This window comes from Panthera leo, chromosome F3, assembly GCF_018350215.1.
Source record: "Panthera leo isolate Ple1 chromosome F3, P.leo_Ple1_pat1.1, whole genome shotgun sequence".
NCBI classification, from domain to species: domain Eukaryota; kingdom Metazoa; phylum Chordata; class Mammalia; order Carnivora; family Felidae; genus Panthera; species Panthera leo.
In genome coordinates this window covers 16,231,619-16,246,235 of record NC_056696.1, presented here as the reverse complement: position 1 = coordinate 16,246,235, position 14,617 = coordinate 16,231,619, and the positions used below count along the sequence as shown (strand labels likewise).

Sequence of the window (14,617 nt, the reverse complement as noted above, 5' to 3'; positions counted from 1 at the left end):
GAAAAATGCAGGGGCGCCTGGGTGGCTTAGCCGGTTCAGCGGCCGACTTTGGCTCAGGACATGACCTCACAGTTTGTGAGTTTGAGCCCTGAGTCAGGCTCTGTGCTGACAGCTCTGAGCCTGGATCCTGCTTTGGATTCTGTGTGTCTCTCTCTCTCAAAAATAAACGTTTAAAAAAAGAAAAAGAAAAATGTAAACAGAATTACTTAAAACAACAATAAAACGAGCAGTAAAGATAAGAATCTATTAAATGTATTTAAAACAGTGATCAGAGAAAAACTATGGCTTTAAACACTCAGAGTACTTAAGGTAAAAGAATGAAAATGAATCAAATTCTCAATCAAATGGCTAGAAAAAGAATACAGCAAGCCAAAAGAGAACACAAGGAAGGAAGTAACAAAAGTTGAACTAACATTAATGAAATAGACACAAAAATTACAGATTTAATTAATGAGTCAAAATATTGATTCTTTGGGAAAACATGAACAAAATAGACATACCACTAGCTACCTTTTTCTTTTTTTTTTTTTTTTTTTTTTTTTTTTTCAATGTTTTTTTATTTATTTTTGGGTTAGCTACCTTTTTCAAGGAAAGAAATATTGAAAGTACACATATACAAAATACAAAATATCAAGGGGTAAATAACCATTGATGAAGAAATTTAAAAATTAAAAGAAATTTGTACACCTCTATATAAATAAATTTGAAAACCTAGATAAAATTGATAATTTTGTACGGAAACATAGTCTACCAAAATTGAACCTAGTAGAAAGAGGAAATTTCATGGAACGGAGAAAATGATCAATAAACTACTTCACAAAAAAGCACCACACCTAGACAGTTTCACAGAGCAATTCTACCAAACTTGCAGGGAGGACATAGTCCCAATGTTGTACAAATTGTTTCAAAGCACTGGACATGAATGAAAACTTCTAACTCATTTTCATTAAGTATAACATGTATATCTAACCTGATAAAGTCAGCACAAGAAGGGGCGCCTGGGTGGCTCAGACAGTTAAGCATCAGACTTCACTCAGCTCAGGTCATGATCTCGTATTCTGTGAGTTTGAGTTCTCTGTCTATCCCTCCCCACTTGCACTCTTTGTCTCTCAAAAGCAGACGAACATTAAAAAATTAAAAATAGGGGTGCCTGGGTGGCTCAGTGGTTAAGCATCTGCCTTCAGCTCAGGTCATGATCTCATAGTTGGTGAGTTTGAGCCCCACGTCAGGCTCTCTGCTGTCAGCACAGAGCCTGCTTCAGATCCTCTGTCCCCCTGCCCCACTCACACTCTCTCTCTCTCTCTCTCTCTCTTAAAAATAAACTTAAAAAAATTTAAAAAATAAACAAAAAATAAAAATAAGAAAATAAAACTAGCACTTCTCATGAAAAAGACAGTACAAGAAAATTAAAGATTTATTAATCTTTTAATACCTATTAATATCTATTTAATATTAATCTTATTAATATCAACACAAAGACATTGTCTAAAATATTAGTGAATAGATTCCAACTCACATTAACAGTCCACCATGACCAAAATGTGTGTACTAAAAATGCAAAGATGCTTTAATTTTAGGACTTCATTTAAAAGAATTCATAATAATGGGTTTAAGGAGAAAATTCATATGATTATCTCCATAAATACTGACAAAACCTTTGACAAAATCCAATACCATTCCTTATAAAAAATATCCAAGAAAATAGGAAGTATGTGAGTACTTCCTTAATATGATAAAATATTCACACTTCAATCCTAAAACCAGTATATTCATTAATGGGAAAACACCAAAGTGATTCCTACTAATGCCAGAAACAAAGTATGTCCAATATTTCCATTACCATTTAACATTTTACTAGAAGTATTAAGCCAAACAACTGGAAAAAAAAAAAGTCATTAACAACTGGAGAAGAAGAAATAAAACTATCGATATACAGATGACGTGACAGGATGGTCAGAAAACTCTAAAGAATCAGTGTAAATAACTCAAAGAATAAAAAAATTCAGTAAAGTAGCTTTCATATACATTAATGGTAGTTGGCTAGAAGCTATAGTAAAGGGAAAAAAACCTTACATAGCAACAAAAAATACATTTAGAATAACTTAAGAAATGTAGAAAACTTAAATGAATAAAACTATAAAACATTCCTGAGAGATAAAAAAAACAGAACTGAAGAAACAGAAAGGCATCTCTCATTTTTGAATAGAACTCAACATCTTAAAAATAATTATTCTTAAGTTAACTTGTAAATTAATGTGATCCCAGTAAATATACCAAGTTTTCTTCTCAAAGCTGGAAAAGGTGATACTAAGCTCATTTCGAAAAATAAACATGCAAGAAAGTTAGGAAAACACTGAAAGAGAAAGTTATACGGTAGTGGTATTAGCCCTACTATGTATTAAAATATACTACAAAGCCTCAATAATTAAAACATTGCAGGAAATAGCATGGGGCTGCTAAATGGCCTATAATAGAAGGTCTAGAACCAAGCACACACAGAAATTCAGTGTATAATAAAGATCTTATCTCAAATCACTGGTTCAAAAAGATTTTTAAATAAATGGTATTGGGACTAAATATTTAGAAAAAGATAATAGTAAGTCCATATTCCACACCCTACACAAGGTAAACTCAGAGAGATCATACACATACTAGAAAAAATATGGGTGAATTCCTCTGTAACCTAAGTGTAGGAAAAGCCTTTCAAATTTTGCCTCAAAACCCAGATGCAATAAAGTAAAAGATTTATGTATTTGATAATATTTAAAAAAAACAAAAAACTTTCCATGACCAAAAATTACCATAAGTAGAGTTGAAAGGCAAATGTAAACTGGGAAAAAAGAGTTTGTAACTTGTAGCACAGAGAGTTGGCTATCACTGTTAATGCAGAGAGAACTTTAAAACACTGAATAGAAAAAAGATTTAAAAATCTAATAGAAAAATGGGCAAAAGATAATAAATAATTCATAAACATGACAGATATGAAAGATACTCAACTTTACTTAAGAGAAATGCACACTGAAACACTCTTGAGATTCCACTTCCCATCTATTAGACTGGCAAAAATTCAAAACGTTGACAATATATTCTGTTAGTGAGGCTATGAGATAATATTCACCCTCATATTATTATGGCATATATTATGGTCAGAATGGTTCATCCTCATAGAGGGGAATGTGGCGATATTTAACAAAATTACACATGCAGTCAACCTTCGGCCCTGCAGTCTGATTTCTAGGAATTTATCCTGATGATAAACCTTCAACAACACTGAACTATTCATACACAAGTCTATTCATTGCAGCATTATCTGTAATGGGAAAACACTGAACACTATGCAAATGCTCAAACAGGAAACTGATTGAGCAAATTTGTGGTACACACAAGGAGAACAATGCCGCTGTGGAGAGAGAACTGTGAACTGATATGGAATGAATTCCAGAATAAATTAAGTAGAAGGCAAAGGCAACAAAGAATATACAGAATGCTACCTTTTGTGTCGGAAAGAAATGGAAATTTTAAAAAAAGCATATGTCTGCTTAATTTTGCAAAAATAAGCATAGGAAGGATAAATCGGACTATCAAGCATCAAAATAATAAATGGTAACAAAGGACTATAATCCATTAACTAGAATAAGAGTCTAGTGAGTCCATGATGCTAATCAATCATTCAGAACACGGAAAATTCTTCCTTAAGAAAAATGGAGTGGTTTTTTCAAATCACCATTTTACAGCCATCATAGTAATAATTGATTTGGGCAGAAATGATCAATGTATATGAGTGAAAATGAGTGAAAGTTTGATAAGGAAAAGAATATTTACATGGATTTGAAGTATCTCCCTGTAAAAGTTTTTACTAACTACAAAACGAAAAATAGTAACTTAATAGGAAAGAAACTTAGGGGACTCCACTTAACCAAGTGGTTGAAGTTAACACAATCAGTAATGGGACAAATAGATACCATGTACTTCCTGTGATGCACTGAGAATGACAAAGTATCATTTATGTAGTATTCCTGTCAATACTGAATCTACCATGAGGATACATCAGACAAACTCAGACTGAGGGACGTTTTACATTAATTGGCCTATACTCTTAAAGGTGGAGAGAACTACTCCAGATTATCAAGAACTCAGAAGACATGACAACTAAATGCAGAGCAATCATCTGCTCTGGAAATTGGACTGGAAAAAAAAAAATTGTTACAAAGAACAATATGGGGACAGTTGGTGAAACTGGAATGGGGACTATGGATTAAATAAAGTTTTTATTAATGTAAAATTTCATCAATTTGATAAATGAATTGTCTTTAAAAATTTTTAATGTGTGCTTATTTTTGAGAGAGAGAGAGAGAAAGAGAGAGAGGGAAGGCAAGGGGCAGAGAGAAAGGGAGACACACAGAATCCAAAGCAGGCTCCAGGCTCTGAGCTGTCAACACAGAGGCAGATATGGGGCTCAAACTCACAGACAACGAGATCATGACCTGAGCCAAATCAGATGCTTAACCAACTGAGCCACCTAGGTGCCCCAATGAATGAATTGTCCTAAGAGAATTCTATGTTAAAAGAAAAAAAAATGCCATTGGTCTTAGCAAATACACACTGAAGTGTTCAAGAGTAAAGGAGTGTGATATATGCATATACTCTCAAATTGTTCAGAGAAAAATGTTCGATATAACAAGCAGAGAATGGTAAAGCAAATGTAGCAAAATGTTAACAACTGGTAACCTGGGTAACAGGTATATGAAAGTTTTTTCTTATAATTTCTTATAAATTTGAATTTTTTTCAATGAAGTTAAAAATTATTTTTCCAAACTGACAGTTTGAACACTGGTATATTATTGTGATGTATATCTCTTTAGTTATGTGTAAGGGTGACTAAGCTTTCATATGTTTATTTACATTTGAATATCTCCTTTCATACATTGCTTATACACTTTGCCTATTTTTCTATTGTGTTTTTCATGTTTTTTCTCACTGAATTTGTATGACTTTTATGGAAAAAATTTTCTTTCTGTCATGTATGCCCCATGTATGAGTTTGACGCTAATTTTTTGACATAGTTTATGGTGTTATTGTTGTTATAAAGAACAAAAATTCCCAATTTTTATGCAATCAAATTTACCAATCTTTTATGGTTTCTGAGTTAAATCCTGCCTGAAAAGGATTAAGCCACCATAGTTTAATTGCTATGAATTATTGTGTTGATGACTTCTAAATTTTAATCTCAGTCTAACCTCTTTTCTAAGATACAGACTCCTAAACAGTGGCCCGGCTCAGTATCTCTATTTAGACATCTCACGGGTGTCTCACACTGAATATATGTAAAATGAAACCCATGATATTATCTCCTCAAATTGCTCCCTTCTCCAGTACATTTGTAGTACAAATTGTCTAAGTCAAACAGTGTGCAAAAGCGTGTAATTTTGAAATATACTGCCTAATTTTCTTTCAAGAAGGTTGTATCGATTTATGTTCACACTAGCAATGCAGCTCTACTGCTTTGTCTCCATGGCCTTGTCAACAGGGGAAGGAATCAAATTTTGGATATCTGTAATGTGATAGATTACAATTTTGTAATCTGAGAAACAAAAAATAGTACTTTGGTATAGTTTTGTGTTTCAGTTATTCTGAAAAAGCTGCAACAGATTTTCATATGTTTAAGAGCAATCTGAATTTGTTTACTGCCCATTTTTTGGTTAGATCATTGGTCTAGGTTATTGAACAACAGGATCTCTTGCTATATTAAAGAGAGTATTTACTGTGATAGGATATTTACTGTGATAGCTGCAAAACAGTTTGCACTATTTTTTTAAAAAATGTTTTTTAATTTATTTTTGAGAGAGCACGAGTAGGGGAGAGGCAGAGAGAAGTGGGGGACAGAGGATCCAAAGTAGGCTCTGTGCTGACAGCAGCGAGCCTGATGCAGGGCTTGAACCCATGAACCATGAGATCATGACCTGAGACAAAGTCGGATGTTCAACCCACTGAGCCACCAAGATGTCCCTGTCTTTTTTTTTTTTTTATGTTTAATTTTGAGAGAGAGAGAGAGAGAGAAAGAGAGAGAGAGAGAGACAGAGCATGAGTGGGGGAGGGGTAGTAAGAGAGGGAGACACAGAATCGGAAGCAGGCTCCAGGCTCCAAGCTGTCAGCACAGAGCCCAAGGTGGGGCTCAAACTCACGGACTGCGAGATCATGACCTGAAGTCGGATGTTTAACCGACTGAACCACCCAGGCGCCCCCGCCTTTTTTAAAGGATTTTATTTTTAACTAATTGTCAGGCTCGAATTCACAACCCTGATATCCAGAGTCGCAATGCTACTGACTGAGCCAACCAGGCACTCCCTGCTTTGTCTTTAACTTTTGTCTGATTACTGTTATTTTGTTCTACCATGCAAAATTTTTTTATTTTTATGTAGCCAAATCTATCAATATTTTCTTCTATGCCTTCTGGATTAGTCAATTAGAAAGGCCTTTCTCACTTCAAGATTAAAAAGGAATAGCTCCATGTCATCTTCTAATATTTTCATGGTTTCATGTTGTATGAAATGAAATCTTTGATCCATAGGAGGTTATCCTGGTGGAGAGAAGAGTGACTGATATTAAAGTGTAAAAGGGACCATGTCTTTGCTTAAAGCCCTTTAATTGTTTTCTGTTGCTCTTAAGATTAAATTTCAAATTCTTAACATGGTCTATTAACTCCAGTGTGATCGGGCTCTGGTCTTTCTGTAAAATCGTTATGTAATGTCTTCCCTTTTGCTCTCTGGGTCTCACTGGGTTTCTTTCAGTTTCTCAATCTAGTTATGCTTTCTCATGTCTCAGAATTTGGCTTGATCTGTTCCAGAACCAAAGTTAAATCTGTCTGTAATATACTGCTAAATCAGAGTTTATAGTATAGGCTTCTTCTTTGTAGTACCTATTAATTATAATTAATTATTTGTGTGATTATGCATTAACGGCTATCCTCTCTGCTAGATTATAACCTCCATGAGAACACTCTGGGCATCTTGTTCACTACCATATCTCATCATTATCTTTATTAATGAATTAATAAACTGAATACAGTTTATTAATGAATCAATGAACTGTTTTCTGACTTATAAACTAGTTTATGAATATGGCTAGGGAGAATCAAATCCCTAAACTTTAACTTTTGCTGACAGAACATAAAATTGGCCTTTAAATAAAAACCAGGCTGAGAATTGATAATAACTTATTTCTTTGATATTATAAGTTAGAATCCGCAGTAAATACCCGAACAGGTACATGTTAGTTAGCAGAACGTGAACTCATATTGCTCTCCTGACAAATACATTATGAATGCATTCAAACCACCAAGTATAACTCACCTCTTGAAAGTTATGTTGAGTGAACTTGTCTGCTATCCTTAGCAACTCACGACATGAATGTGTGTCAGCAAAAGCCCGAATGCCCAGGCAATTAGAAGGATCTAATTGTCTCTTTAAGAATTCACAGCAGGCTTCCTGTATTTCTGCCAACTGGAGGAGGCAAGCAGCTGGCAGAAGGGTCTGAACATTGCCCTCTTCCACAGTTATCTGGGAGGTATACGCAAAGTCAATCAGTAGTTCCATAGCCCTCTCATCTATGTCTCGGATCACTACTTCCGTCTGACGGCTTTCTGCCAATTCTCCTGTAAACATAGCTCGGAAGTAGGGACTGCAGGCTGACAAAATGACTCGATGGGCATATATCTTCTTAGCGCCCACAACTAGCACCACATCGCATAGCTCCCGATGCTTTCTCAGAAGGTTAATCACTTCCAAGGTTTGTCGAGGGTGCTTGTCTGAAATATAGGGCATGCGGGCGGGTTGGGGAACCCCTTCTGGCAGTTTATTGGGGTCTCCAAGGGTGCAGCGGCTTGTTACATCCATTCCAGTCTCTCCTGGTCGAATGTTGGTACACCTACAGGAATGGGGGAAGGAGGGAGAAGAGATGATGGCAATATTATTAGAAACTCACTTTTGCCATAAAGTGTTCATAAGTAAAGAGATAAAGAAACCTGCAGGTAATCAAAAGGGAGAACTAAGTCCCCAAAGGGCTTCCATTCTAAGAACACGGGAACTCATAAACTTCCTTAAAGTCTTCTGAAGAACAGCATTAATGCCAAATCAGAGTACTTTCACTATGCACTCCCATAAAATAAAGGACAATTCCTTTTCCATCTCAGAAGTACTCAGACTAGAATGTCTTAGGCCACATCTTTTACAAACTACCTGTAATACATCAATAAAAATTTATGAAAAACATTTGTAAATTATTCTTTCTGCACAAAACAGACTTATGGACTTTAATTCCTTAATCTGGCTTAACCAAAATGTTGATATTTCTTTTCCTACAACACAGAAATGTCTATATCTCATTATAATGGCAATATTTTAGACTTCTCTCAAGTTCAGCCAAAGTTATAAAATATAGCTCATGCTGCATGAAAAGAACAAAAAGGGAGGCCAGGGCCCCTAAAATTAACTTTATATGTAGTACTGTATTTCCTTTATTCTAATATGCATAATTTTCACAGTTTATACAGGCGATTACAATTGTTCTAAGTAAAAAACAAACTAAAAGTAAACTAAAAAAAAAAAAAAAAAATCCTAAGCACAGGTTACAAAAACTAGTGTTAACAGGATGCTACAGATAATTACTGGTGGCCAGACATTCTTTTGTCTGTGAATGAGAGGAAAGCTTAGATAGAACTTTGTAACATTAAAGAAAACTGAGGTATGGGAAAATTATATGGACAAATACATGCTAGACTGTCAGCTAATAAAAGCTTTGCATACGTTTAATGCAACTTACACTACTAAGAAGTTATTAAACGAACCATATGACTTATAAGTGAGGAAGTATAGTAAATAACTATGTAGTTAATCACATTAGTTTGTTCCTAGAAAGGGAAAGAATCAAACCAAATATTTTAGAAGCCATTCACAGGGAGAAATGAGTTAAAATTCCCCCCTTGTGTAAGTTCAACCATAGATGTCTCAAAAATATTTCACCATATCTTAAATTAAGATTTTCTTTTTCCCTTCAAGTCTAACCACTCTGAGGGTTGGGTACTATGGCTACTCTGTACCAGCAGCATAAAGTTTCATACACTGTAGAAAAGATGGGCCTGGGTTGAAATGCTAGTACTGACAATTACTGGGCAAGTTACTTATCCTCTGTAATCCTCAATTTCTTCGGCTGTAAAATGGGCATCTATCCTATATTGGCAAAGATTAAAGGAGATAATGCACATAAAAGCTTCCAGTTCAGGGCTTGCTACATTTTAAATTGCAGCTATTGTAGTAATAGAATTATTACGTTCCTTTCCAATGAGGTCATTATGCTTATCCATGTTAGAAATCAAGTCTGAGTTGATATGCTTCAATTAATATTTAAATAAATTTGGAATTAATAGTAATCCAGCAAGTCTGGATTGAAGTTTACCTTTACTTAGAAATCTTTTCTTCATAGTTTATGAACATTCAAGTGGGAAAGAAGATGGCAGGTGAAATATTTTTTTAGTAGGATTCTTAGGAGCCTCTGTACAAAGATTTTGTTAGACTAATTTGGGGACAGAGATATTAAATCTGACAATAAGCCTCATTCGTTTAAAAGTACTGTATATTTCCAACTGTTCCCACCAAATCAGTCAGAATCAAGGAAGGTTTACTATGGTTACAAAAGAAATATATAGGTCCATAAATAGACATTCCCCACTTTACAAATGAATACTTTTCCCAACATTTAATTTTATGTTAGGTATTTGGAGGCTTATATACTTCTATAGCAAGAGTGCTGTAAATGGGGGCTAGGTTTAGTTGTAAAATCAACTTAGTGTGTCATAAGCAACACTGAAAAAATGAAACATAAGAAAAAATATTGGCATATATTCCCTTTACGTCACTGTTTCAACTGTGTGTTGTATACACACACGGATTCATATATATCTGTATAATTGGGTCCCTTTGTAAGCTCTATGTTATAGCAATAAACTTAAAAGCCACTGACATAGAGTTCTGACCTGAATTTTGAAGTCTGAAGACACAAAGGCCAAGAGGTTCAAGGAGAAGGAAAAGAACATTTCTCGTTTTGGGATTGATTAAGGGTTTGTTGTTGCTGTTGTGTTCGGTGGCTTTTGAGTGGGATGATGGCTGGAGCTCGGGAAGCTACTCTTACACGCAGACTTTGGAAGTCTGTAAGTTGGGCATTTCCTGTATATGTAAGTATGTGTTACCCTAACTGTGCTAAAGGACACCCTCTTGAGAGGCTGTAATAATTATTTTCCTTTAAAAAGGGATCTGGAAAAAATGAGGGTGACAGCTCTGTAAATTTCTCAAATTTGATACACACAACATCATAGGATCAGGGTATGTGAGTGTTAATAAATTTTACATGTTAATGTTCTCCAGAAATCTTTAAATACTTTTTTTTAGATGTTTATTTATTTCTGAGACAGAGAGAGACAGAGCATGAGTGGGGGAGGGGCAGAGAGGAGGGAGACACAGAATCTGAAGCAGGCCCCAGGCTCTGAGCTGTCAGTACAGAGCCTGACATGGGGCTTGAAGTCACAAACCGTGAGATCGTGACCTGAGCTGAAGTAGGTCGCTCAACAGACTGAGCCACCTAGGCGCCCCATCCAGAAACCTTTAAATATGAAAAGCAACCTTGCTTGCTTGTCATAATTTGTTACCTAGCTTGAAGAATGGAGATTGAGATTTGGAATAGAATGCACCATCAGATCATCTAGCATAATACCCTCCTTTAACAGATGAAGGAACTGATTTGGTTAGGTGACTTCTTTAAAATCATGAAGCTTTCTTTCAGTAGCACAGCAGGCCTCCTGATACTCTAGGATAAACTACAACTATCTCCTGGGGCAATGTGAATATTTAATAATGTGACTGATGTGAATGCTGGGTTAGGGAAAGAAGGGAGATGTAGAATTATTTAACAATTCAAAGTAAGATTTTCAGTTTTTTCCTTATGGATATCCAAATTTCTGTACAACTTTTTAAAGCCCAAAAAGCTACAGTTAAATGCAGATTAATTTGGTCTAGTCATCATGAAGAACTTCACCAGTGGACTATCAGAAGAGTCAAGTAACTTGGTAAAAGGATCACAAAATGAATGTCAGGCTTAAGGAAAATAGCATAACAAAATTGAACTTAAGTCTTTCCTTTTCCAGCTTAAAAAAACCTGGGATGGTCTAAGAAATTTTCAGAATTATCTCTAAACATTTCTAAAATAGTCAAAGGTTATTACCTTTTAAAAAGTGATTCCAGGTAATATATAAGAGAAGCAAGTTTATACCTTATGTTCATATTTCATATGTAGAAATTGAGGTGTTAACTTCCTAGGTAAATGCCACCCACTTAAATTGACAAATAATTATAATGAAGATATTCAGATTTTCATAATTATCACACTGTATCTACCAGCATGAAAAAATCTATGTTCCTCTAAGTTGGTAATTATTCTTTTAACACATATTTACTAATTGCATATAATTTACAAAGCAGTTTGTTTGAAGTGAGAAAAAAATCAAAGGAATATAAAGAGGCAATCAGGGAATCTATCTAGAAGAGGGGATACATGAATAACCAGAGAAAGGGCAATCAGGATACAAATTGTGGTCAGAAAGGCAAAAATCGGTATAGTATTTGTTTATACTGGAAAGATCCTAGATCTGATTGGCATAAGCTACAAGGTTACTTCAAGGGTATGTATTTTTGTTGTGAAGTAGGAATATTACATTGGGTTATTCTTGAACTTAGGTGAAATATCCCATACCCATGGTCCAGATCATTATATTTCTGTTTCTGATTCTACACTCACTAAGCAGTCTTCTCATGAATAATTCTTCCAGAGATATCATGTTATTTAAAAGGAGGCATAGGTGACTCTGAGTTTTAGGTCAGCCTCATGTGAGTCTCACAGACTTAATCATCTATATTGAGAGAGTCTAACATCTGGCCTTCAGGGGACAGTTATCAGTTTACTACCCCTAAAGCTGTAGCATGGACAGGAACTACAGTATAATAAAACACCTGTGTTGAGAGGGTCCCCTGGGAAGGAGAGACTAGAAAAGGACATTTTGGGAAGAAGAAACTACATTTACATTACAAAGGCACAACCTGAAAACAAAGAACAGTTTTTCCTTTCTCCAACAGCAATCTGTTTTTCCAAAGTACTTATAAATTCAAGCTTTCTATGCTTGGCCTTAGCCCACAGGTGATTCTGTATTCTAGAACACAAACTGTTCATAATTCCTGACATCTGGTAGAAACAGCACCATTTATGCTTGGTAATTTACAGACTGAAAAAAGCTGAGCAGTTAAAGGATAATTTTTGCCACCCATGTAAATAATCAAGGAAGCTTTTAATCACAATGCTTAATGATGCCTTGTACATGGTAGATGCTGAAAAAATAAATCACATGGTTAACAGAGGTGCAATCAAGCTTCTTTCAAAAAGAACCAACATTAAAGACAAGATAAATTCAAAACTTCCTATTTTAATATTGACATTGCATGTTGAAATGAAAACATTTTTGTTGCAACCATAATGATGTACATACAGATAGTACTGTTGAACTTAGATATAAACAATTTTTTATTTCACCTACATACAATAAGGAAGCTAATTTCTACATCTCTGCCTTTTCATTTAAAAGTATACCATAGCAAGAAAAAAAAAACACCTGTGCTGTTAATTATTGTATGAGTACAGATTCTGACTTTTAATAATGGGTAATTTCTATGAGCACTGGGTGTGGTAGGTAGGTGATGAACCCTGGGAATCTACCCCCAAAACCAAGAGCACACTGTACACACTACATGTTAGCCAATTTGACAACAAATTATATTTAAAAAAAAAAAAACAGGTAGTTTCTATACTTTTATCAGTGGTCTGGTTTGCAAACTTGCTAAGAATTCCCTTAAATGAGGTCATTCTCCAAAGGTCTGTCCTCTCTGCTCTCTATACACATTCTTAGGGGGACCTCGTCTAACCTCATGGTTCCTATCATCCATATGTGAATGGCTAAAAGGGCCTTATCTTCTGTCTGAATAAATTCTGAATTTGGATCCATATGAATGTCTTGTATCACACAAGTGAAAATATCTCAATGATATATCTAAAACTGATTCCTTGATTCTCTACCTTCCTCCATGTCTCTCTTCTAGCCTTCCCCAGATTAATAAAAAGCAATTTTATTCTTCCAGTTTCTCAGGCCAAAAATCTTGGGCCTCTTCCCTTCCACACACTCTCAAACCCAATCCATCAGCAAATCCTGTCATTCTAGCTCCAAATAATATCTAGATTCCAACTATTTCTCTACATCTTCACCAGTCCCACCCTAATTCAGGCTATTCTCACCCTTTTTTAACATTGTAATAGTCTCATAAATAGTCTTCTTGCTTCCACCTTTGCCAATTTATATTCTCTTCTCTAAAGAACCTAACTGATCGTTTAGAAAAGTCAGATTACACCACTCCTCTGCTTAAAATGCTTTAAATACTCAGTCACAAACAAAGAATATAAGGTTTACCAGCTTCGACATGACTCTTCCCCTGGCTCGCTCTCTGAATTCATCTCCTATTGCTTTCCTCTTGCCCACTGTTCTCTAGTCACACAGACTTACCTTGATATTTTCTGGGACATACCAAGACTTCTCTTGCTTCAGACTCTTATTCCTTCTTCCTGAAAGTTTCTTCCCCCAAATATTTATGAAGCTCCTCTGTCATTTCTTTCAGATCTCTGCTCAAATGCCAACTTATCACACAACTGTAGGGGCCAAGGGCAGGCCATCTAAAGATGGGACACTTTGGCATGAACATTGAGTTAAAAGCAATCCTGGGTCACCTGGGTGGCTCAGTCGCTTAAGGATCTGACTCTTGGTTTCGGCTCAGGTCATGATCTCAGTTCATGAGTTCAAGACCCACATCGGGCTCTGTGCTGGCAGTGTGGAGCCTACTTGGGATTGATTCTCTGTCTCCCTCTCTCTCTCTGCCCCACCCCTGTTCTCTTTTAGTAAATAAACTTAAAAAAATAGATTTTATATATTTACATATATATATGTATATATATTCACATATATATGTAAATATATATGTAAATATATATATTCACATATATATGTATATATGTAAATATATATGTAAATATATATGTAAATATATATATTTACATATATATGTAAATATATATATTTACATATATATGTAAATATATATGTAAATATATATATATATATATATATATATATATATATATATATATGTGTGTGTGTGTGTGTGTGTAAATAAAAGCAATCCAAACCCAGCAGATTCAGAAAAAGCTCTTCACCTCCCCTTCAACTGCCTGCTTTACCAGGAAGACAGCTATTGACAGAGATTTCTCTTTATCTAAGAAACTAATCTGCAGAATAGGATACCTTTGTTTTCCAAACATCTTTCCCTTCTAATGGTATTTCTCTCCTTTGTACCCTCAGTCCAATACCCCTTGCCTTAGCTCACATAAGCATAATGTTGCCTATCTTTGGGATTTCCATGTCTGTGTGGATTCCCTCTACAAATGCTATTGAATTTGATTTCCTCATTGTCTCATTGTT

The 14,617-nt window shown here is 35.1% G+C and overlaps 1 protein-coding gene across 1 annotated transcript in view; it reads right to left on the bottom strand.

The window, feature by feature from the left end:
- KLHL20 (kelch like family member 20) overlaps nt 1–14,617 on the bottom strand; it is a 63,457-nt gene that overhangs the window by 37,942 nt on the left and 10,898 nt on the right. Inside the window, exon 3 of the mRNA XM_042924691.1 lies at nt 7,350–7,923. Within this exon, the coding sequence (XP_042780625.1) occupies nt 7,350–7,923 (574 nt within the window). The remainder of the gene's footprint in view (nt 1–7,349; nt 7,924–14,617) is intronic.